This window comes from Equus quagga, chromosome 8 (assembly GCF_021613505.1).
Source record: "Equus quagga isolate Etosha38 chromosome 8, UCLA_HA_Equagga_1.0, whole genome shotgun sequence".
NCBI classification, from domain to species: Eukaryota; Metazoa; Chordata; class Mammalia; order Perissodactyla; family Equidae; genus Equus; species Equus quagga.
Genome location: NC_060274.1, coordinates 15,856,486 through 15,881,789, shown reverse-complemented (window position 1 = coordinate 15,881,789; position 25,304 = coordinate 15,856,486). Strand labels below are relative to the sequence as shown.

At 42.3% G+C, this 25,304-nt stretch overlaps 1 protein-coding gene across 3 annotated transcripts in view; it reads left to right on the top strand.

The window, feature by feature from the left end:
- MTHFD1L (methylenetetrahydrofolate dehydrogenase (NADP+ dependent) 1 like) overlaps positions 1–25,304 on the top strand; it is a 190,607-nt gene that overhangs the window by 54,825 nt on the left and 110,478 nt on the right. For all 3 annotated transcript variants that reach the window (XM_046669966.1, XM_046669964.1, XM_046669965.1), the window contains exons 14-19: positions 2,681–2,788; positions 3,663–3,737; positions 4,940–5,042; positions 10,932–11,008; positions 16,717–16,857; positions 20,146–20,214. In XM_046669966.1, the coding sequence (XP_046525922.1) occupies positions 2,681–2,788; positions 3,663–3,737; positions 4,940–5,042; positions 10,932–11,008; positions 16,717–16,857; positions 20,146–20,214 (573 nt within the window). The remainder of the gene's footprint in view (positions 1–2,680; positions 2,789–3,662; positions 3,738–4,939; positions 5,043–10,931; positions 11,009–16,716; positions 16,858–20,145; positions 20,215–25,304) is intronic.

Here is a 25,304-nt window from a genome sequence, read left to right as displayed (position 1 = left end):
TTCGGGGACCTCTCGTACCTTCTTCATCCCTCACTCCCCAGCTCTGAGCACAGTGCCTGACGCTCAGTAGATGTTTGATGACTGAGCACCGTGAACAGACAATACATACTGGAAGATACTTAATTAAGAAATAATCGCGGAAAATGGTCAAAGAAATTCCAGATGAAGAATCGAAAGTGAAAATACTAAGCCTTGAAGGGCAAGAAGGAGCCAGACTCGTGAAGAATGAGGGAAGGCATCGCAGGCGGTGTGAACAGCCTGAAGCAGGAAAAGGCTTGGCCTATTCAGGGAACCAGAGGACACCAGCGTGGCTGGAGCCCGTGGGCCAGCGAGGAGTGAGGGGGGGTGAAGGACAGCGATGGGCCAGCTCTTTCAGGCTGCTGCAGTTCATACCCAAGACGCTAGACTTTATTGGGAGAATCATGCATGGTTAGCCATTGAAGGAATCTTGACAGGTAACATGGTGCAAATTGAGCTTTATAAAGATCACTCTGGCTTTTGTGCAGAGAATAGATTGATGGGGGCTCAGAGTGGACACTAGGCGTCCGGTGAGGAGACTATGCAAGTAGCCCAGGGGGGAGAGGATGGTGACATGGCCCAGGATGGTGGCAGTAACGATGGAAAAAGGGATGTCAATGATTTTAGACATGTTTGCAGAATTAGATGTGGGGGTGAGCAAAGGGGAGAATTCAAGGCTGATATCCAGGATACTAAATTGAGCAACTCTGTAGAATTATTTATTAAAATGGAGGACTGGGGAAATAATGGGGGTGAGGTTTGAACTGTGGTGGCAAAGGGGGACAGTGGTCAGAAGAAGAGAGTCCCGTCTGGGGCCTGTGGACGTCCAAGTGAACATCAGATAGACAGTTGGAAAGGAAAGCTTATATCCCAATTGTAAAATAGGCAAGGGATTCAAAAGAAACATCAGAAAAGAAATATTAACTAACCAATGAATGTTTATCTTCACTAATAAGCAAATTAATCTACTTTAAAACCACTATCAGTTATCATTTTGCTTGTCAAATTGACAGAATTGGATTTTTTAAAATAGTAATAATACCAAGTTTTGCCAGAGATTGAAATCCACTCAGGCACTGCTGGGAAGTGTATGTTTGTAAAACTTTTCTGGAAGGGAGTTAGAAATATGTATCAAGTACCTTAAAAATATTCATGTCCTTTGGCCCAAATAAGTTCATGTTTAGGTTATCTTAAGGAAAAATCGAATGTGTATGCAAAAATTTAATATTAAAACCATTTATCATCACATAATTTGTAGCATTAAAAAATTAGAGGGGCTGGCCCCGTTGCCGAGTGGTTAAGTTCTCGCGCTCCGCTGCAGGCAGCCCAGTGTTTCGTTGGTTCGAATCCTGGGTGCGGACATGGCACTGCTCATCAAACCACGCTGAGGCAGCGTCCCACATGCCACAACTAGAAGGACTCACAACGAAGAATATACAACTATGTACCGGGGGGGCTTTGGGGAGAAAAAGGAAAAAATAAAATCTTAAAAAAAAAAAAATTAGAAAAATCTTAAATGTTTAATAATAGGATATCAAGTAAACTATTTTTTGAAGACTATTTAGTGATGTAAAAATGCTAGTAATATTAACACTAGGTGTAAAAGCTAAGGTCAAAGGTATTATGGTATTATGGTCTCACTATTTAAAATTACAAGTATATGTTATAAAATATATATTCGTATGTAATTTTTCATCTTTTCTAGTGATCATGTATTTTATAAGTTATAAAATAAAATTTTAACAAGAAAATATAAATGTTTAACCTTCCAAGAAATTAAAGAAATGCATCTTAAAACAGAACACCACTTTTTCAACTATTCGATTAACTTCTATTTTAGTCCAGAGGTTACTTTGTTTCTGAAGTAACTGATCTCCTATTTTGCAGATGGCACTTCAACCCATTCAGAAAGCAATTTGGTGATATTATCAAGCGCCTTAATCCAGTAACCACACTGCTGGAAATATATTGCTTTTTAGCAACTAATTTTTTAAAAAAGCTATTTGCATCTATTCTTTATAATTATAACCTTTTTTGCAAAAATGAAAATGTGAAAGCAGTCCAGGCGTGGGAGACTGAAAAATTTTGGTCTATCTACTCAATTATACAGTTCCGATAAACTGTAATATCCATAAGCAAGATTATTACATAAGAATGAGTTCTTTAAAAAAGAAAGTACCAAATTATAAGTATGGCTGATTCTACAAATAATAATGTGCGCACATAAGACTGGAAGGAAAATAGCAGAATTAATAGAGTTATGAGGGTGATATATTTTTTGTATTTCTCAGACTTTCTGTCATATATTATTCTATTACTGTTTATGTTATTCCCTGCCTCATTCCAAAGTATATTTGATACAATATTATTTTCTAAATCATATAAGAATACATAAAAGTCAATGAAATAAGGAAACCAATATTAAGTCCATCAGATTATTTTACCCTTAACTTGAGAATGGAAGAATTTCTGATGACAGATTTGCTCGAGTGCTCTGCTGTCAAGTGGGAGACCTTGACATTGATGTGCTAATTTAGGCTGTTTTATGGACTCAGCTTATTATAAGGATATATAGTTAGCATATTTTATTTATTCAGAAAGTCCTTGAATACTGCCACGGTTGTTTGAAACAAGTAGAAACATATTTTCATGTCCTTTCTAGTTCAACCTTCACTTGACTGGGGACATCCATGCCATCACCGCCGCCAATAACTTGCTAGCCGCTGCTATCGACACAAGGATTTTGCATGAAAATTCTCAAACAGATAAGGTGAGAAAGGCTCCTTGTTGGCCATTTTGGCCATCTTATCCTGGGATTCCTGGATTCTTAAGGAGTTCATGGAGAAACTTCTGGGGTCTGTAAACTCTCTGAAATTTTATTCAAAATATTGTGAATTTTGTACATGTCCTTATTTCTCGGGGAGAGGATCCATACTTCGGTCAGATTCTCAAATGAGTGTATGACCACTGCCAGGCTATTAGGTGAATCACGTTAGCTGTACTTTTCAAGCCAAATATTCTTTGAGATGAGTCTTTAGGTTTGAAGGTGGTGGTAGACCAGTGCCCTTGGTTCTGCCCATAGGTCCAATCTCTGTCTGTACTAAGGGGATTGGAGAGGTGTCTGTTTAGACTGTGGTGTTACCTGCAGCTCTCTGAGATGGGTTGTTAAAGAGGTCAGACCCCCTTGTTGGGCTTCAGGTGCAAACAGTCTGAGATGTAAATCACACACCTGAAGGGGACGGTACCGGGTGCTAATTCCTCATAGACATAGGACATGGATAAAAATGAGACTTTCTGGCACGTTTTACAGGGGTCCTGACTACCTCCAATTAAAGTAACTCCCTCCTGAGTTTTTGAAGCCAAACACAGATTAATATTAATTTGATAGTTATAAGGCTGTAGCTCAAGAAATATATATGTATGCACACTCTTTGCAATGTGCATTATTTCAGATTTGGTCAGATTTATTAAAACGACAGAACTTAAGTCTGCATTGTTCATATAAGCCAAGAATTTTAATAGGGTCTGTTAGCTAAACAGTTTCGTCATAAATGTAATGAACTTTGTCATATCCTATGAATTGTCCGAGTTCATGGTTGGCCCTTAAACTTGTGTGGGGTTTTATTTTTGTTTTGTGTTTTTAGGCCCTGTATAATCGACTGGTTCCTTCAGTGAATGGTGTCCGAGAATTTTCAAAAATTCAACTTGCTCGGCTGAAGGTAAGTTTCCGGTCGGTGTTTCTTTAAAAAGAACATGTCCCAGAAACAAATCAGAAAAATCGTCAGAGCTGGAGATTTTGAACTTGATTTGATTTGGGTTTTCAGATACTCTTTTGGGTCTTAAGCTCTAAAGAAACGGAACAAGATAGCCAAGAAAGCGCTGAACTAGAAGCCTGAGACCAGATCCTGCGCCAAAGAGCTCAGAGAACAAATCAGTTCACCTTTTTAGGTGTCTGTTCTCCATCCATAAAATGAGAGGGCTCCTTTGCTCATCTAGAGGCCCTGACACAGCTAACAAATGAGAATTTCAAAGAGCTCTCTTTCGTGAAATTTGTTATCTAGGAAATAAGATATAGCCTATGAAAATTCGTCTACTCAGCTTTTGCTGCAGCAAGATACTAAGATACCCGTGGGAGTGATCTTCATTCTTGTGCATATTATTTCTTAGTGCCGGTTGCTGCTTGTCCTACTAGTCACATTGATTTCCCCTGGCTCTTTTCCAGAGACTAAAACACAGCTGTGCTGATATAATGTACAGCCACTGGTTGGTAATGATTGGTTTTAAAAATTCACCCCCTTGCTTCTTACAAGTTGAGTTTGTTGAAAATAATGCACAGTAGACTATCTTCAGCAATAACACGTATAGTTTGTTTCCCAGATTCTTTTCTTATACTTCATTAAAAACCACTTTTTTAGAATGCTTCCTTTATAGAAATAGATGCGTTAAAAGTTTTAATGTTTTTTTCCTCAGTGAATTACAAATAACTTATTTTGAAAACACAGACATAAACTTTCCTTGAATGACTGCTATTTGTATTTGAAAAGAAGAACTAACGAGCTGGAGCATCCTTTATATGGACAGCAATGTCCCTTCTGAGCATAGTGCATGGTGACCACGGAGAGCGGCTCCCAGGGCCTCAGGCCGAGACAGACAACAGCAAACAGTGTTTTTTGTGTACTGTCAACCACACTACATCTTCAGATCTGTCATTTTAAGGGTATATTACAAATATCATGTCTTCCACTTAGGAGATATTTGGACTCGCATTTATGAGTTGGCCTAACCAACAATTTACTCAAAGTTCAGTTTGTAAGAACGCTTTACTAGTCATGGACAAAATAAGAGAAGAGAAATCATTTTAGTTCCATTTTGCTTTCTCTTCCTCCCAAAACCGATCGCGTTTTTTCTTCTGCATCCTTAGAGACTGGGAATAAAAAAGACAGATCCCAACACGCTGACAGAAGAGGAAATGAGGAAGTTCGCCCGGCTTGACATCGACCCCTCCACTGTCACGTGGCAGAGAGGTAGGTGCTGACGGCCAGCTCGGGAGCGTGATGATTTCCAGCTGAAGCTCTCGAATCAATTTCACAAAGGCACGATTTTACCTCTTCCCATTCTCTTCCCAGCTTGTGTTTCATAATCCCTCCATTTATTTCAGTCACTATCATTTTACCTCCTCTTCTCTCATCCTGGCCTCCTGTTGGGGAGAAAAGGCTGCACCCTTCTTAAACCCACTGCTCTGTCTGGGCTCGGTCGCATCCACTCCCACTCATTTAGATTGGCAAGGAAAATTACTTCTCTCCTCTGTTTCTTTCTTCTCTGGCCTCTTGTCTTTGTTTTAAAAAGAAGAAATTTAAATGTCTGTGTCTCCCCTTGTTTGTCCCACTGCCCTCTCTACCCACCCTCCTAATTTCTTCCTTTATTTCTTTACCGTTAACTTTTAGCAGCTCTTACATTTCTATTTTCTGTGCTGAATTTTTTCTCCGAGTCTAGGACATGCTTCCAGCCGCTACTAGAATATCCTCTAACACCTCGAATGCAGCATGGAGGGACTCCCGCTATCTCCATCCTCCCTCCCTGCGCCCCTCTTATCAGTGTCTCCCCTCCTTCTCCCACACTGCTCTCGCCAAGGGTGGGACAGTGGGAAAAGCACTAAACGCGGAATCAGGAGCCTTGTTGTGTGTTTCTGCCCTGCCACCAACTTACTGCGTGACCCTGAGTGAGTCAGATACATGTTTTGGGCCTTGGTCTCTTGGAGAAGGAAATGGAGATGATAATGAATCTTACGGGGATGTGGTAATAGCCCTTGAACTTGATAAAACCTAAGGTGCTACAGAGGGTTAGTGATGCATATCCCTGATTCTCTCTGTATTGTTCTCAGACTTACCCACCACGTTCCCCATTTCTGCCTACTTCCAGAACATTCTGATCAGATGCCTGATTTATTGCAATTGCCTTTGAATAGGTTTCCATTTCCATCCCCCAGTTCAGTAGACTCAGATTGTAGGGATGTTGTCCTGTCACTTTCTGGTTCAGAAGCTTCCACGCTGTGTGGGAAAACCCTCCCATACCATGTGGGAAAATCGCCATGACATGGCCTGCCTGCAGGACCCCTGTCTTGCTGCATATCCCTGTGCTCTCTGTCTCCTTTCCGGTCAGACAGGCCCACCTTTGTCCTTCTCCCCGCCCTTGTTCAGCCGTCCCCACCCCGTCTCCCTGGCTTGGCCCTCCCAGACACAGCTCAGGTCCAACCTTTCCTGAAGCCTCCTTCCTGGGCATCCATTCAGCCAGTTCATTAAGAATTCAGTGAGGTGGAGAGACCAAGGCTGGAGGCCCAATCCTGCCTCTACCATTGTGAACTGTGCAGCTTTGGCTGAACAACTTACTCGGTTTCCCTCCTCTTTAAGATGGACTAATGACAGCAGCCTCCCCCTTGGGTGGCCCTCCTAAAACACGAGAGTCCTTTCCAGACGCTAAAGCAGCCCCTAAATGATCGTAGACGCCATTGTGGTAAAGTTGTGTGATGTGGTTTTTCTGTGTGTCTCTCTCCCAAACTCCTAAAGGAAAGGAAAATCTCTTTGGAATCTTCTAAAGATTTTTTTTTTTAATTATGAAAGCAATAACACTGTAAAGGCTTTGGAAATGTCTAAAAGAATACTATATTTACTATACTAATAAAACTACTATTCATAGTTTTTGTGTGCATCTGTGTTTTGTGTGTAATTACAATTATAATTATATCCTCCTAGTTTCACTTACATCATAATATGCGTGTTCCACTTTGTTAGCTCTTTGTTGTGATAGTAATTTTAAATGGCTCTAGAATGTTCCTTTGTGGATGAACTACAACTAACTTAAGCACGCCTCTGTTACTGAACAAACTAACGTCATTTTTTATTTATTTATTTTTTGGGGTGAGGAAGATTGGCCCTGAGCTAACATCCATTGCCAATCTGAGCTAACCCATCTTGTACCAGTCTTCCTCTTCTGTGAGGGACGTCACCACAGCATGGCTTTACGAGCAGTGTGTACTTCCGTGCCCAGGATCCAAACCTGCAAACCCTGGGTCACCAGAGTGAAGCGTGCAAACTTAACCGCTACACCACTGGGCCAGCCCCCATGTTTTGTTTTTTTTTTAATAACTGGAGGATTTATTATAACACGATTATTTCCAAAATGCATAGTCAACTTTTTCAAGGCATTTGTGAGTTTGTATTAACTCTTTTAAACTTTTTTGGAAGTTTACTTATGAAAGAAAAATCATGCCGGTGGAAATTAGTGTATCTAAACCTGGTGTGTGAATATGCTAAAAGAGAAATTTTGACCCACGTGGGGCTTCTTCCACATCTGCATTGTGGCTCCAGCCAAGGCAGCCATCAGAAATGGGCCATGGCTCTTGCAGTGGGTCTTGGAAAAGAGACTATGTGATCCCTTACACCTGGGGGTAAAGTGCAGAAGGAAGGGACTGAAGCGTACTGTGGTTGTGCATCAATTTTAATGGAAGTGACAATTTAAAAATTATTCCAGATAAACACTAGAATCATATTATTGTTTAGGGCATGAAAGTGAAGAAAATATTATTGCTCCAGACAAGCCACCTGGGTCAGAGGAGTTTGGAATGATGTTTCATAAGCAGTTTGGCTCTTATTCCCATGAATTAATATAAGAAATAAGACTCCATCAAATGAATTGAGGTCATTTCATAGTAGAGGTTTTTTTTTTAAGGCAATATAAGCTAGAAATATATAAGCCTATGATGAGATTAGATACTTAGATGATTTGATAACTAAAGAGGGGACACTGAGGGACCTTGTGGGGCTGGGAACTCTTCTCAGACCATAAGGATGTCCCATATTTATTCGTTTCAGCCTGTGTGAGAAATCTGATGGTTGTTCCATTCTATGCCTCATCTCAGAAGCTTAAAGGCTTTGGTGACAGAGTGGAACTGGGAGCCTGGAGACTGTTCCAGAAATACTTAACATAAGCAGAAGCAACAGCAGACAGCCATCCTTTTTGTTGTTCCCAGAGGAGCGTGAGCTCCTCCCTCCCTGAGCATCAGAACCCCCAGGGCTCACAGGCCATTAGACTGAGGGCCCCAAGCCTCAGTCACCCGCAGTGAACTGACATCAGGTTCTCGGTTCCGAAAATGGCAGCCTCGCAGGGAATCAGTGCAGTTCTTCTGCTGAAGCCAGCATAGTGGGCCTGCCGCCACTGGAGCACCTTGTGCTGCCCAGACCCTGAGCCGGTGATGGTGATGGAATAAGCCGTTAGGCACCCTCTGCATGGTCCTCAAGACGTAGTTGATGGTCCTCAAGGGACCATCTAGAGCAAAGAATGAAAAATCAGACATCTCCCCCCGAACACTTGCTGTGCTCTCCGTACCTGCCCTTGGCCAGTGAGCACCTTACATCAGAGACTCCTGTCTTGTTCTCTTTGTATCCCTGTACAGCTAGCATGGGCCCTGGCACAAGGTGGGCCCTCAATAAGCGTTCCCAGAATGAATAAATATGTTTCTCGTTCCATTTTGGTTCTGGCACTGAGAGGCTGCGAATGATGTATCACTCACGAAGGGTAACTTCCTGGGATCTGTGTTCCGTGTGTGTCCGAATTCAGTCGGCATGGTTCTTCTCTTCCGTATCGCTGACATTGGCTCGTCTCTCTCTCCGTGCATCAGAAGCGCGTGTGTGAGAGACGCCTGCTCCGCCGGGGCTGGGGTGAATGCACAGCTGTGCTCTTGATGCTGCTGTTGGAGTTGATTTTGCCAACTTTTTTTTTTTTGCCTTGTTTGTGTTCTCTTTGCTAAATAGAAAACAGCTGAATTTCCAGTAAGACGATCCCATCGATCTTGTACCAACATTGTGTATCCTACACATGAGAATAGGAAATATTTTTACTTTATATGACTCTGCACCGTAGGTCTTGGGACTAAGTACTAGCTAGTGATAACACTGAGAAGATTCCTTTCTCTGTATGTACTGTCCTTGTATCTTAAGATCATAAAGAAGGTTTGTATGTGTTTGATGAGTGTTGCTTGAGTGTCTGTGTGAGTATTAGTGTGTCTGAGTGTGTGTGTGAGAGAGGACGTATCGTCTGTAGAGGAAAGGACCAGCAGCCGCTGAGTCAGGGAACAACAGAGGTGGCCAGCGAGGCAGGTCTGCGGGTGCTTTGTGTGTGAAAGAAAAGGTTAACATTTTTCATCCTGCAGATGCTTTTAGTCCCCAAATACATGATGTAGTCCTTAAATACATAATTTGTCAGTGCCCTGTTAAACGTTTAGTAAATTGCATCTAAGTCGTCAGTGTGGACAGTTTGTTATTTGAAGCCGTATAAATTATTAATGAACTCTCTGTCCTTCTGGCTTTGTTTCCTGGAGTTGTAAATTTGGTTTTCACTAAACCAAATCTAGTTTTCACAAGCAAAATGCAAATCAGTGCAATTCAAACAAACCAACAAAAAAGGAAAGATAATTGATGCCTGCTCGAATCATGATTGCCTTCTTCGCCCCTCCCCATACTGCTTGATTTATTTTGTTTTTTATTGTGGTAGGATATACATAACATCATTTTAACCATTTGTAAGTGTGTAATCCGCGGCATTAAATACATTCACAGGACTTAACGGCACTTATACCATCCTCACTGTCTATACCCAAAACCTTTTCATCATCCCCAGCAAAAACTTTGCACTCATGAAACAGTAACTCGCCGTCTGTTCCAACAGTAACCACTGTTCTACTTTGTCTCTATGAATTTTCCTATTCTAGGAATCTCAGACAAGTGGGATCATTTAGTATTTGTCCTTCTGTATCTGGCTTATTTTACTATGCATCATATTTTCTTTTCTTTTTTTGTATTTTTTTTCTTAAGATTGGCACCTGAGCTAAGATGTGTTGTCAATCTCTTTTCCTTCTTCTCCCCAAAGCCTCCCAGTACATACTTGTATATTCTAGGTGCAGGTCCTTCTGGTTCTGCTGTGTGGGGCGCCTCCCCAGCATGGCCTGATGAGCGGTGCAGTGTCCACGCCCAGGATCTGAACCTGGTGAAACCCTGGGCCGTCAAAGTGGAGCACACAAACTTACCCACTCAGCCACGGGGCTGGCCCCTATGCATGATATTTTCAACATCCATTCATGTTGTAGCATTTCTCAAAAATTCACTCTCTTTTTTGGCTGTATAATATTACATTGTACAGATATAGCACATTTTGTCGAGCCATTCCTCTGTTGATGGACAATTGGTTGTGTCCCCTTGTGGCTCTTGTGAATAATGCTGCTTCAAACATGGTGTGCAAGTATCTGTTTGAGTCCCTGCTTTGACTTCTATCCAATGTATACCTAGGAGTGGAATTGCTGGATCATCTGATCGTTCAATGTTTAACCTTTTGAGAAACTCACTTGGCTTCTTCTCTTTTGTTGTGAGGAATTGGCCCTGAGCTAACATCTGTGTCAATCCTTTTCTATTTTATATGGGGTGCTGCCACAGCATGGCTTGATGAGCTGTGCTAGGTCCATTCCCGGGATCCAAACCTGCAAACCCCGGGCCACTGAAGTGGAATGCACGAACTTCACCACCACACCACTGGGCCGGCCCCAGTTGGCTTCTTCCTGTGACTCAGGTTTCAGTGTAAAAACTCACCACTTCGGAAGTGCTTTTCCTTACTGCCTAGTCAAAAATGGCACTCCACCCCCACCCTGACATGCTCTATCATATCACCTCCCTTTTTTTTTTTCAGGCTTTTATCAATGGCTGATATTTTCTCGTTTTTTTGATCCCTCCTTGTGTCCACCCTCTGGACTGTCAGCTCCAGGCAAGCCAGACCTTGTCTCGGGCTCTCCACTGCTTCCCTGGCACAGACACATACTGGGCCACTAGTGTGTGTTCATTGATTGAATAATCTCTTCTCTTCTCTTTCAGTATTGGATACAAATGACCGATTTCTACGAAAAATAACCATCGGGCAGGCAAACACAGAGAAGGGCTATTCCCGGCAGGTAGGTGGCATTCTCTTCGCAGGAGTGGCTCTGTCCTTACTCTCCTGGATTTACACCGGCCCAGAAGCTGGCTCTCTGCTTCTCTCTTCTCGTTCCTTCACCTGCAGTGGCCAGTGGGTCTCCCACCATTTCAAGGTGTTTCCAGACCTTCGGCAGGACTGGGAGAGGGTCAGGAGGCAGAAAGCCTCCCGTATTATATTACGATCCTTTTCCTGTGTCATTTGGGTCGTGTTCCTGGGAAGAACCCCTCAGCATGTCTCTTGAATATAAATTCTTACATATTTTATTGCACACCCACCATTTAGTACTATATCCTCATAACAGCTGAAAAATGAAAATCTCAGACACATTACTCAAATTCCTTAAACCAAAGAACAAACACCTAGTTATTTGGCTTAATAGCCTGAGGAGCTTTTAAGGATAATGTCTTATTACCGAAATGCAGAAAATGTGGAAAATAAATTATGCTGTTTGCCTTCATTTCAATAGGTCTCCCGTGTGGGGCAGTGGCGCTTAGGCAATATAAATTCGATGATTTTTCTGCCAGGTACAGCAAGCCTCTAAATCATTTTTTTTTATAATAAACTTTAGGTTTTCAGACAGTTTTAGATTTATGGGCTTTACATTGTAAAGTTTTTATTAGTGAAGAAAGAATCACTTTTACTCTGATATTCAGTCCTCGTACCAAATAGACTTTTGGACCTTTTGAAATATTTTTAATTAAAAAGTGAGTATGAGGGTTGAATTGAGAGGACAGGCTAAGCCCGTGCACCCTTCCTCCTCCTCCAAATCCTGGAACTTGTGCATATAAACGGATTTCAAACAATTAATCCATATCTGTGCTAGAAAACCAGACTCATCACCATGTAATTTTGGGAAGGTTCCGAAAGATAGGAGGATGGAGTTGGATCACTGGAGAAAAGCACAGCCCAGAATGTAGTAGGAATGTTTTAGGGGTTCTGTAAATTCAGAGTGATAGATATCTTACTCAGAAACAGGAGAGGGTTGGCACACCCTCAGGGGGAGTGACTGGGGACAGCTCTCAAGAAGCAGATGGACGGGCTTCCTGTGACACGGGTGCTGAGCTGGCAGCTTGGGGCCTCAGTGTGGTCCTGAGGCCAGTGCCTAGCATATGCCGCCCAGCCCTGGGGACGCCCCTCACATCACAGTCACAGATTTCCTTGTGTACTGTTTCCTGTCTGGTAGTGAGAAGCGTCTGGTACAAAGAGAAGCAGAATATTGTGATGCTTTTTTAAGGAAAGGGCAGCCTTTTCTCATTTGCACAGAGAGCGCCCTCAGGACCCCAGTGGCCCTGTGAGTGGCTACAGGACTGGAGGCCAGGCAGCAGCATGTCCTGTGTGCTATCCTACCTCATCTCTGGAGAGAGGCCCGGGTCATCGGAAATCGGGTCCACAGACAGGTATAAAGGATATAAAGTAGAGGAAGATGGGCACGGATGTTAGCTCAGGGCCAGCCTTCCTCAGCAAAAAGAGGAGGATTGGCAGCAGATGTTAGCTGAGGGCTAATCTTCCTCAAAAAAAAAAAACACAAAAACCTGCCATCAGTATTCTCGGAGGATTAAGAGAGCCATCATACAAGGAGTAGGAACTGGCTGTTGCAAAAAAGAAATCGCTTAAAATTTTGGAAATAAAGCAATGATGTCAAAATAAAAATCCAGCTAGTGAACTGAATAAGAAAGTAGGCCAAAGTGATTTAGAGAGGGAAGTCCAGGCCCAGGAGTTCTCCAGCACACACCACCAAAAGGAAAGCCGTAGAAAGTACAAAAAGTGAGGAGATACAGGGCACGCGTCAAGAAGTTCCCATATGCTTATAATAGTTACAGATGGAAGTGACAGAGGATGAGGGAAAAATGTTTTCAAGGAAATAATAAAAAGAGAATTTGTTTATTTGACGGAAAAGATGAATTCTCATATTAGAGACTCTTAATAAGTGGTGAGCAGGATGAATGAAGAAAGACATAGACCCAGACACATCATGTTGAAAGTTTGGAAAACTAAGGGAAAAAAGAAAAAAATTCCAAAAAGCTGCCAGAGAGAGAACAGTCCTGATTAGTGACAAAGGAGGAAGACGCAGGTTGGCGTCGGGTTTCTCACTGATGGCACCAAATGCGAGGTGACACAGGGACAATTGGTTTGGAGTTCTGAAGGAAAAGGATTGTCAACACGGAATCCTTAAGCAGAAAGCGTAAAATGGCAGCGGCAACAATAAAACATGCTGAATAGAAAAAAATAAGCAGGAATAAGTCAAACTCGGTAGTAGTTGCTGTAGATATGAGCTGGCACTGACATAAAATACAGAAACTGTAAAGATCAGATAGTAAAAATTTAAATCTTCAGTATGAAAAATTGACACATACAAAAATGTGAAAAGACTAGTAACAGACTGAGAGGGGATATTTGCTATCTATATAACAAACGCTTAAGGTGCCAAACACAAAAGGAACTTCCACAAATTAATACTCAGATATTGCTCTCAATACGCCTTCACTGGTCACCTTCTTTAAAACTGCAACTGTCTGTCCCCAGACTCCTTTTTTCCCTGCTGTTCTTGCTCTTCTCGTTTATTCTCTGCCTCCCACACTAAAATGTGTTTTATGGGGGCAGAGGTTTTTGTTTTGTTCACTGCTGGATTTTCAGTCCCGAGAACTTTGTTACATGCTAAGTAGTAGGTGTTCAAGAAATATTTGCTAAATAAATAAAGAGAATAAGTAAAAGACAATTTAAAAAAGCAAAAATAGAATGCCAACAAGTAATCATAAAAGTGCAAATTAAAACCACAGTGAAGTCTTATTTACCTGTGAGCTTATCAGAACATGAATAAATTAATGTTAAATGTTAGTCAGGGTCCAAGGAAATAGAGAGTTTTTACAGTGTTAGTGGGCATATAAGTTAGTAAATCCTTTTGGATGACGGATTGTTAGAATTAAAATTTGAAATGAGGGGCTGGCCCGGTGGCGCAGCGGTTAAGTTCGCACGTTCTGCTTTGGCAGCCTGGCGTTCACTGGTTCGGATCCCGGGTGCAGACATGGCGCCGCTTGGCACACCATGGTGTGGTCGGCGTCCCTCATATAAAGTGGAGGAAGATGGGCATGGATGTTAGCTCAGGGCTAATCTTCCTAAAAAAATATAAAAAAATTAAAATGACCCAACACTTCCAACCTCAGGACTAAAGATGTTAAAAAAAGAAGGAAGAGGAGGAATATTTGCTTATATGGGAAAAAAAAATCTCTATGTATGTGGCAGTTGAAAATAATAAAGTTTATATAGAAGGAGTGATGACAAATAGTGCTCTTATACCAATAGTGAAATGGAAAGGTTAAAAAAAACTCCTACACATTAAAAAAAATTGAAGTAAAATACATATAGTATAATTCAGTTTATGTTAAGGAAAATGCCAGCATATGTATTCGTATATGTATATAAACACATACAATGGAAGCTAGAAAGATGTACGCCAGCTTCCGACATTAGTTACCGCTGGAAAGGATTGGGAAAGAAAGAGAGTGGTCAGGAAGGCCTTTCACATTTCCTCTGCATGTTTTTGTGCTGTAACTAGGCACCAGAGAGACGGAAGACTAATGATGGCTGTGGTTTGAACACCCACTCCATGCTGTGTATTGGCAGGCCCATTACATACATTAGCACATTTACTTTGTAAATCCGGTTTACAGATGAGAAAAGTGGGCATGTTATGAAGTAGCTTGCCCAAGGTTATATCTTGTATTGCTTTATGCATACATACTTTTAAATAAAAAAGGATTATGTTATACGTGAGAGCTTTCACAGCTTTTTGAAACCAGAAGACTCTATTAAGGACATCTTTTTATGTCAATAAAGGTAGATCCGTATCATCATTGCTTAATGCTATGTAATACTCATTTTGTAGAGGTACCGTAATCTATTGAACCAGTTCCGTTAATGGAAATTCGGGATGTTTGCAGTGTTGAGTGATCATATAAGCTATAGGAAACATACACACAGATTTGTGTGTGTTCTTGCCTGATATCCTTAGGACAAGGCCCCAGATCTGCAATTGCAGAGTCAAAGAGGTTACAGATTTCAAATGTGGATGTTTATTTCCATATTACCTTGCAGAAAAGCCACGTCGATTCACGTCCTTGCCAACATTGCATATTGTCCTGTGTTAAGTTTGTGATAAATAACAACACTAATCTCATTTACACCTGTAGATGACTTGAAATATTTTATTTTCAAAACAAAAATGAGCAGCCCTCTAGTAGGTACATCACTGAGTCAATAAAATGAGTAAGAATGATATTTAAATTGACCCAGTTGGTATCATTTTTTATGTTAAGATGCACAATTTTGAAATCGTAACAATTACAAATGAAGAACTTGTCTGTGTATTATAAATTCCACTTATTAGTTACACAGTTTAAGAATGTTTCTAGTCTCATGTTTTGTATAGAAAGTCTCAATATTTTTAGTCATTTTTTTATATGCACTGTTTATAATGGGATGATGATCCAGAGAATCCTAAATGTCATACAATGAAAAAATCACTTATGTTTGGAAAGGGTTATGTTAAGAATATAATAATTGAATTGAGTTGTATTTGACTTTCAGGTAATATTTTTTCACTAAATCAATGACTAATGAAATCTCAACCAGGAAGTAGCCAGAAAGCTCCTTATTTCCTTCATTTCCTTTCTTGTCAGTGACGGAAATGGACAATAAAATGTCTCATAAGGTGATCCCACCAGGGCACAGCCACTTTCTCTCTGTGTAAGCTTGAACTTGTCTGGCGCACACACCCCTTGGGGAGAAGAGAATTCAGCCAGAGCATAATGAAGTGGTTTTGTCCAGTGGCTGAATTACAAGGAGGGGGAGGCACACGTTTCTTGCATCTCTTTGAGTTCCTCTTAGACTGTGTACAGCTTGGAGTCAGAGCCAGCAGAGGGACTAGGAAGACCAGGAACGTTCCACAGAAAGTAGCTGCTCTCCAGCATTCATTGCTGGGCACTTCAAGATCGGATGTGGCCAAGCCCTCAGGGATAGCTGAAAATTGATTCCGTGTCACCTTTTGGTGGATTACATAAGTCAGCGTGTCCTCCCTACTGTGTTGAGCTCTAACTCTTGGGAAACTGGCCTCAGACTGTCTTCTTTCACTGTCTGCTCCCCATCTCTTTGCTGGACAGACATATGCACCCCCCCTGACACACTGATGAGTAACAGTGGAGGTGCTCAGTAGGCCATTCATTTATCCAGTCGATACGTATTGAGTGCCTACTGGGTTTTACACTCAGTCCTCTAAGTTGGGGATTCAAGAGTGAACCCTCCCCAAAATGGTCCCTGGCTTCATGCCATTTAGTGGTGGAGACATGTGTGACACAGATAATCACATTAATCATTAACTGCAAGACTGAGATACCAAAGCAGACCACATAGTGCCATGAGTGGGTGTAATGGAGGCCTAGTCAGGCCAAGTCCTGCTCGGCAGAGCAAATCAAAGAAGAGTGTGGCCACCTAGGGAGGCCACCATCAAGAGCCCCAAGCCCAGGACCGCGCATGCTCTAGACACTCAGAAAACCTGTCCATTCAAGAATGGCCCACGGAGGATAGACCCTTGGGCCTGTGAGAACATAAATGCTGCAATACAGCTCCTTGTGGAAATGGCCATCCAGATGGTGACATCATTGACCAATCCCTGTGCTTTTGCCATTGCAGGCGCAGTTTGATATTGCAGTGGCCAGTGAGATTATGGCGGTGCTGGCCCTGACCGACAGCCTCACGGACATGAAGGAGCGGCTGGGAAGAATGGTGGTGGCCAGTGACAAAAGTGGGCAGCCCGTGACAGCAGAAGATTTGGTGAGCATGTTCATCTCAGAAGCTCCAGAGAGCTCGCTGTCCCTGTTCTTGTGTAATCAGGAGAATGGAAGTTTTCTTCCTCTTATCACTGCGTATCATGGGAATTCAGAGAATTTCTGCACGCACATTTTTCCCTCACAAGCCTGTTGGTCTTGTAGCTTCAGAATGTTCTCACGGACATTTGTAATGTGTTTGCACCTGGCTGCAACCCAAGCACGTGAAATTTATTTCATAAGCTTTTCCTGGTTCTTGCCAGTCCTGATTTCTGCTCTGCCTGGGGCGGGGTGCCATCTGTGACTGCTTTAAATTGAGGGCCAATCGCCTTTCCAAGGAATAAATATTAAAGTGGCTCCACCTTCATGAAAGAGAAGATAAAGTGAAAATTGGCACAGTTAGGGCACCGGCCCGCTCCCTGGGCACCCTGGCTGGTTTAATGTTGTGACTTAGGTTGAGGTTTCATGTTACAAGAGCAGATCTCCACCATCATCAGTCTTACTCACCTAGCTCCCTTTTTTTTCTTTTCTTTCTTTCTGTTTTTTTTTTTTTGAGGAAAGTTAGCCCTGAGCTAACATCTGCCGCCAATCCTCCTCTTCTTTGCTGAGGAAGACTGGCCCTGAGCTAACATCCATGCCCATCTTCTTCTACTTTATATGTGGGACACCTGCCACAGCATGGCTTGCCAAGCAGTGCCATGTCTGCGCCTGGGATCCGAACCGGTGAACCCCAGGCCACCAAAGCAGAACATATGAACTCAACCACTGCACTACCGGGCCAGCCCCTCCTAGCTCCCTTTTGAGTGGAATGATGCTTTCTGTAAAGCTTTTGTGATATCCTGGCACACTACCACCTTTTTCCGTTTTTATTCTAATTTGGCACACTAATTTTTTTCCTCCTTTTTAATAACCACCTTTACTGTCAACCCCATCGATGGTATAGCTATTTCATGTACTTTGTACGTGCTTATAAGTGCTTAGATAGGACATAGACCTCTTGGACTGCCATTACTCTATTTTAAGCTTACTTTCCCACACATGGAGTCACATACATAATGGAATCTAAAATGCACGCTGACAATTGAAAAGCAGCTGTGAGAGGAGAAAGGCAGATTAATATTTTATTATTTCCAAGGGCTTAGGACGTAATTTGATTCCTTGGCCAACATGTCTTGATTACTTTTTGGCTACTTTTGAAGACAGAATTCTACCTGACTCATCTCATAGGTCTTGTCAAGTAAATTGAATAGATATGTCTCTATCAGCAGCCCTACGGAATGCTTAGTATAAAGCTTGGAGAGAAAACCCCAATTCAGCTTGCTGTGAAAGTACTGCTTTTTAGAAATTATCGACATCTCAACAATTCTATCTAAACTAACATATTACAGCTTCTGTTTAAATATATTTCTCTGTAGCCATAGATTTGTGTCAGAAGAAGTTTGAAACTTAATCCTCAAATATTTTTTCCCTAAATTTGTTTGTGTATGTGATAAAAATCTCAAGTCTGGAAGAAACCCAAAGTTTACTCTTTTTAGTTATCTTTTATGTTTCTTGTTTGCAAAAAAATACCTAATTTCTTCAGATGCATTTTATCCAGCTGGAGCTGTCACTGGTTGGTTGGTCCTCTGTAGAAAATTGAGGGAGGAGCTTAGGATCTTCTGTCCTTTCATTTTACTGCTTTATAGCTTGTTTTTGATTTAGTCAAAAGAATTTATGTGTTGCGTAAGAATTGAAATGGATGGTCTCTGAAAATTTCGTATAAGGTGATTGATTCTGATATCCCCCAGAAGAATGTGTCCAAGCTCTCCCCACTGTGGACTTGGGCTATGGAACAGGTGGCATAGTGAACGTTACAGTCACCGAGCTTCTCACATCGGTGGAGATCTCTTTGCCTGGGTTTGATAACAGTCAATGTGTAAGGAGCAACAAAAGACGAAATGTGTCACGGAAAAATAAGCCAGTGGTAGGCAACCTGCCTGAGACACTCCAACAGAAATGTCCACCTTCCCTCCTCCTTTAGTTTCTTGAGCTGGATTTATTTGACTGGGAAATGTAAGCAAGGATGGTGTGCAGAAAAGTAGGCCAACCACTGCTTTCTCTTCCACCTGCTCTGTGTTAGGAAAAAAGAACTCATTTCTTTGAGCTCTTCCTGGCCAGCACCTTTCACAATAAAACATGTTAATATATTTATAATAGATAGATTACATTTCTTGCAATGTATATTTTGTGCAATAAAGTAGAAAATAAATTGGAGTTTCTTGTAAATCTTACATGATTAAATATTAGAAAAATAGAAATTGATCACATAAGAGGCACAGTTAATATCGTTGGTAATAGAATTCGAGGGAGAAAGTAATAAACGAATGTGCTTTGGAGAGATGACGATGCTCTACACTGTGCCACCTGATCTGTTAAGATCTGTTGCATGCCACTTTTATTTTTTCACTTTATTGCTCACTTTATAGCCTTCCAATACCTGACCAGTTTGTTGAAAGACACTTGCCCAGTGTCTTTAGAAAAATTGGAAAGGATTTTGGTAAAAACTTAACTTGGCGGCCTTCTCTGGCACACTTTTTCCAATGGTTCTTAGACTTCATCCCTGTTGCCTCTTCCTTCTTTCTTCTTTTCCTTGAACGAGGAAAGGGGACTTAGAGGGAGCCCGACCCAGAGAGTCATAGGGCTGGAAGGAGGCAGCCACATTTTATGTACAAGTAGCATCAGCTTTATTCTAGGCAGATAGCATGAGAGACAGAAAATGAGAAGCCCGTCCAATGCAGCCGTTTTTGGAGCGCCTTCTCTCTGTGAGAGGTGGCACAGCAGAATGGATGCTTTAAACATTTCCCTTCATCTCTCTTCATTCCTGCTCTGTAAATACTCTTGTTTTCATTCTTTGTCTAATTTCTTCATGCAATAATATAATCTCTGGTAATAAAAAAATCATGCATAATTGCCAAAAAACACTTTTAGGTGGACTGAAATATCTGCTTTATGGCAAGTCTCTTAAACACCATCAAGGAAGGTTTTGAAAAAAATGCAATGACTGCTACTTCCCCAAGAAGAAATTGTCTAATTCCTTCCTTCTCACGTCTAAGAATGGTTGACATCCATTCAAGTGGGGAGAGATGGATGGAGGCAACAGCGCTGTGTCACCTGTAGCCCAGAGGTGACAGCAGCCTGTGGGAACATCCACCTAGGAGGCAGGCTGGCGAGAAACAGCCAAGGGATTCACCCTTGCACGGATCGTCTTTTGTCAATAATCTAAATCAGTGTTTTGTTTTGTTTTCCTCTCCTTTAGGGGGTGACAGGTGCTTTGACGGTTTTGATGAAAGATGCAATAAAACCAAATCTGATGCAGACCCTGGAAGTAAGTGGTTTACTTTTCATGGAAATTGTTGACAGAGTTTGCCTTAATTGGGTTGCTTGTGTGTCTCCACGCAATGTGAGCATTTCCAGTCAATGTGAGTCTGCAAGGAACATCAGAGTAACTCTGTGGACATCTAAAAAAACTTAAAAGTGTACTTATTGATTCTTTGCTATGATTCCTATCTCAGTTCATGAAGTACTAATTGACCAGAGTAGAAACTTAGGAAGTCAGTGTCTAATATCTCAGTAAGTTGTGTAGCTACGGTTGTGTGATGTTTTCTATTTTGCCCTTTTTTTTGACTTAACTTCTCATAATCCTTAGGTTTTGGGTTTTTTGGTTTGTTTTCCCAAACACCTAGTAAATGCTGAGAAATGTTTTCCAGCAAAGTGTGCTGTGCTCCACTTTTACAAGGATTTTGTTTTTATATATGACATGCCCTGCTCTTATCTTCATTGAACTTAAATATTCTCATCAAAATATCTTTATTTTAATTCAGTTTCCTAGTCACTTGTCTTGCTCCTTTGATGTGGTCATTGTCCAGTTCCTTCCTCCTAGCTAATGAGACCTCGAGATTTGGGGAGCATCGACAAACAAGGAGGCAGCATCTGGGTCAGGTTGACAGGGAGACAAGTGGGAGGGTTGGGAGTGGGAAGGTTCGAGAGACAGCAAGGTCCTGGTAAGTGTTTTAACAGCCAGCTGTCTTTGGGGGGGAACTCCCTGGTTTGTAGCATTTGTCAGTTTCCGTGGTGTAAATATTCCCACTGTGGCCAGTTTCTTGCTCCCTTCCAGATGTCACCGAACAGTGGAGTTGGGAGGAAATGCACACCCTCAGTGGTACAGATGGGCTATTTGTCCTCAAACTGTATGAGAAATAGGAAGGTGGAAGTGACCAGAGGGCAAGTACATTGGGGGAAGACACAGCAGAAAGACAAGCAGAATATCCATCCATTTATCCGTTCATTCAGCTGATACAAAGTTTAGTTTGAGTGTATGCCCCTCCACTTACTAACTCTGACCTTGGGCAAGTTTTTTAATATGTCTCAGCCTCCATTTTCTCCCATGTAAAATGGTGAGATTAACAACGACAAACCTAACAGGTTATTGTGAAGATTTAATGTTTGGTGAACACATAACACGGGCTGGCCTTGTAGTAGCTGCTTAGGACACAGCCAGGAACAAGACAGCCCCTGTCCTCTTGGAGCTTGCATTTTACTGGGGAAGACAGGCAATGGAGAAATAAACCAATGCATAGCGTGTCAGCTGGTGGCAAGCACTGAAGAAGAAAAAGAAGAGGGCACGAGGGCACAGAGAGTGATGTGGGTGTCTGATGAGGTGATATGTGAACACAGATGTGAACAAACCAGGAGAGAGAGCCATAGATGTGTCTTAAGGAAGAGCTTTCCAGGCAGAGGGGAACATTTGGGCAAAGGCCCCTGGGTAGGAATGTGCTTCTCACCTGGAAGGCCTCTGGCAGAAGTGAGAGTCCAGATGCAAGACAACATGACAGGAATGGTGGAACCAGTCAGAGCTAGAAGGTCCAAAGAGAGTGGGGTGGGAAGACATCCCCTGAGCTGGCCTTGCCCTCCTGCAGCTTGAGTTCCTTCCTCTCTCTAGATCGTCCCATCAGCCTGTAAACATGCTCTGATATAAGCTACCTTAAAACAAAAAAGTTCCAGGTGGCGTAGAGGTTGAATTTGCATGCTCTGCCCTGGCGGCCTGGGATTCACAGGTTCGGATCCTGGGCGTGGACCTACACACCGCTTATCAAGTCACGCTGTGGCAGGGTCCCACATACAAAATAGAGGAAGATTGGCACAGATGTTAGCTCAGGGACAATCTTCCTCACCCCCCTAAAAAAAAACCAGTTCCAAAAACCTATGACCCCGTGTCCCCATCCACCTAGTGCTCTATTTCTCTGCTCCTCTTCACAGTTGGACCATATTGTTTGCAACCTCACTCTCTCCTCCGTAACTTCAGCCTGACCTCAGGTTCCATCTCTGCTAACTGCTCTTGTCAAGGTCACCGGTCTCTGTGTGTGACCAAATCTTCGTTTCTCTGTCCTTGTCTCCGTGACCTCTCAGCGGTGTCTGACACAGCTGATGCTCCTTCTGGAGCACTGGCTTCCTCTGCCCTTGGTGACACCTCACACTCCTGCGCCTTCTCGGTGGCCTCACCTTCATCTTCTTTGCTGGCTTCTTCCTCAGCCCCTAAATGTTGAAGGCCTGAGCCCTCGCTCATTCAGCCACACGTTCCCCCATTATCAGCCAGGTGATGGCCCCAAACTCCAGTTCTGAATCTCCTGACCTCAGAATTTCAGACCTGTGGGTGTAGTTACCAAGAGCCACTTGGGTGGGTAAAAGGCATTTCAAATTTATGCATAAAAAAAGGGTCTTTGATTCCATCTCCACTTCCTTCCAACTCATTCTTTCCCCAAACCTGGTCAGTGATTCAAGCCAAAAACCCAAGAATCGTCTGAGTTCCCCTTCCTGTTTCATCCCTGCAGAGACTTCCTCCATGGTGTGTCTCGGATCTGTCCACTTCTCTCCTTGGCTCCTCCTCACTCAGCCACCAGTGTGTCCACTGCAGCAGCCTCACAACTGGGCTCTCTGTTCCACCCTTTCTTCCATGATCCTTTCTCTGCTCAGCAGCCAGAGAGCTCTAAAACCCAGATCAGGTCCTGTTGCCTTCCTGCTTAGAGTCTTGGGCAGTTTACCCTGGTCCCCACTCTGGCCTGGAAATCCCGCAGGATCTGGCCCCCCACTTCCGCCTCTCATCCCTCCTTCTCGTCTCTGGCCCTGCCCAGGCCTGCTCCATGCAGACACTGCCTGGGGTGCTCCTCATCCTCAAGTATCTGGCTCCTTCCCATCCCTCGGGTCTCATGTCCTTTAAATATCAGCTCCTGAGAGAGGCCTTCGGGAGCAACTCAGTCCAACGCAGCCCCAGTCACTGTCCTGTCACTGTGTTGTCATTCTCTGCCTGGTGCAGAATATTATCTGAGCGTTCCTATTTCCTTGCTTACTGTTTTTCTCCTCCCACCAGGATGAGAGGAGGACTTTTTCCATCTTTCCCGCCACCGTATCCCCAGCTCCTAGAAAGTACCTCCACATATTAGGTATTCTGTAAACATTTGTTGAATAGTTAAATAGATACTTATTTTTACTACATTGCTCCTAAAAATATATATTTGTTAAATAAATAACTGAATGAGTGAGAAAAATATATATAAAGAGGTCATACTACTTCCTCATACCATTTACTGCTCAAAAAATGAGCACATTATTATTATTGGGGGTATTGTTTTAAACAATTATCTTTCTTAAATTAGAAATTACTTCTACCTTTAAGATCTTTCCCACTCTAAAAGCCTAGTTTCCATTTAGCGAATGAGTTAGTGGGTTGGACTGCTCCTAAGCAGTCCTTATTGTACTCACGTTTGTGTCTATATTTCTATTTAAGACACAGGCCATTTCGACATTACTCTAACCGACAATGGGCATTGTTGGAAAAATGAACACAGCATTCAGCTAAAATATCTGCGTGTTTTAACTCTACCACCTGAGTCCCAAATAGTCGTTCCACATTAATCTGGCTGATCAGTGGCACTAGGAATCTAAATCAGCAAATATGATGTAAAATCGTTGGTTAATGTACAGATGGTGCTTACGTGCTTGTGTGTGAGCACAGGTGATGGTTAATCCCATAGTAGCTTTAGAAAGGATGTATCGCTGCAGGTTTCCAGGAGGTCAGTAGTTCCCAACACTGGCTGCACCTTAGAATCTACTGGAAGGATTTAAAGATCCTAATGCCATGCTTCACCGGAGACCAAGTGAACCAGAATGTGAGGGGGTAAGGCCTGGGTACCCCAGTGATTCTCGATGAGAACTTCTCTGTGGAAGATGCCATCAAGAAGAGAAAGAAATGGACAGGTCTTAACATTTTACCCTGGGTTAGCCGTATGTGGCTTTGAGGGGACACCCAGTTGCGAGATGGCGCTGTCCAATATGGTAGCCACTGGCCACCCGTGGTTGTTTCAATCTAAATTAGTTTCAATTAAATAAAATCTAAAATTCAGTTCTGCAGTCAGACTCGCTGTATTTCTATTATATATTTATTTATGAAAAAGATCTTTTCTTTACTAGCTACATTTTAAGTGCTCAGTAGCCAGTAACAGTGGCTGTTACATTGGATGGTACAGATAAAGAATATTTCTGGCATCGCAGAAAGTTCTTTGGACAAAGCTCTTTTAGAGCTCTGGCAAGCAGACACGTCTTTGAAGTTTTAATCTTATGAAATGTTTGAAAAGTCCATTATGGAGAATATCCATAGCTTTGTGAGAAACCAAAGCTATGGATTTGTGAGTCCTTGCATTACTTTCCTAAATGTTCTGCATATAAAATAAAATACTGAACTCTTGATAGATATTTTTATGTCTTTGGATCAGTCATAGAGTTTTTCAGACAAAGTATTTCGCTCAGTGTACGGTATCATATAGCTACAAACACCAGTTGAGTGTGTGTGCGCGTGTGTCTCTGTGTTTGAGTGTCTAACAATGATTTGCAAATTTTTCCATTCAGACTCCACACTGGGTGCAAAACCAAGGTTCTAATACTGCATTAGTGATTAACCCCCTGTGCGGCCTTTCATTTTAAATTAAAATTAAAATGCCGTTGATCTAGCCCTTAGAGAACTTCTCTCAGGAACAGCGATGTGTTTAGGCTGATCCAGCCACACCCTGTCACCTGCCCCCACTGGAGACCAGCGCCCAGTGCATCTCAGACACTTGGCCACAGTGAGGGTTGCAGTGTGTAGAGATGTGAAGCCGGCTGCCACCCAGGGACGGAGCCTGTGACCTTGTCCTCACTACTCTCTTCCCAATTCCGGTAGCTTACTACAGGCAGCCACGTCCTAGGATTGGCAAGGTTAGGAGGTGATGAAGACTTTATTTTTTTTAAGCGATATTTTCTTTAGAGCACTTAAAAGGTTTATCTGGATACGAGTGAGAAATTATAGATGGGTGGACAGAGATCTAGACACTAAACATACATAGCTACATATCCATAAACACGTATATTTGAGTTTCAGAGTACCAA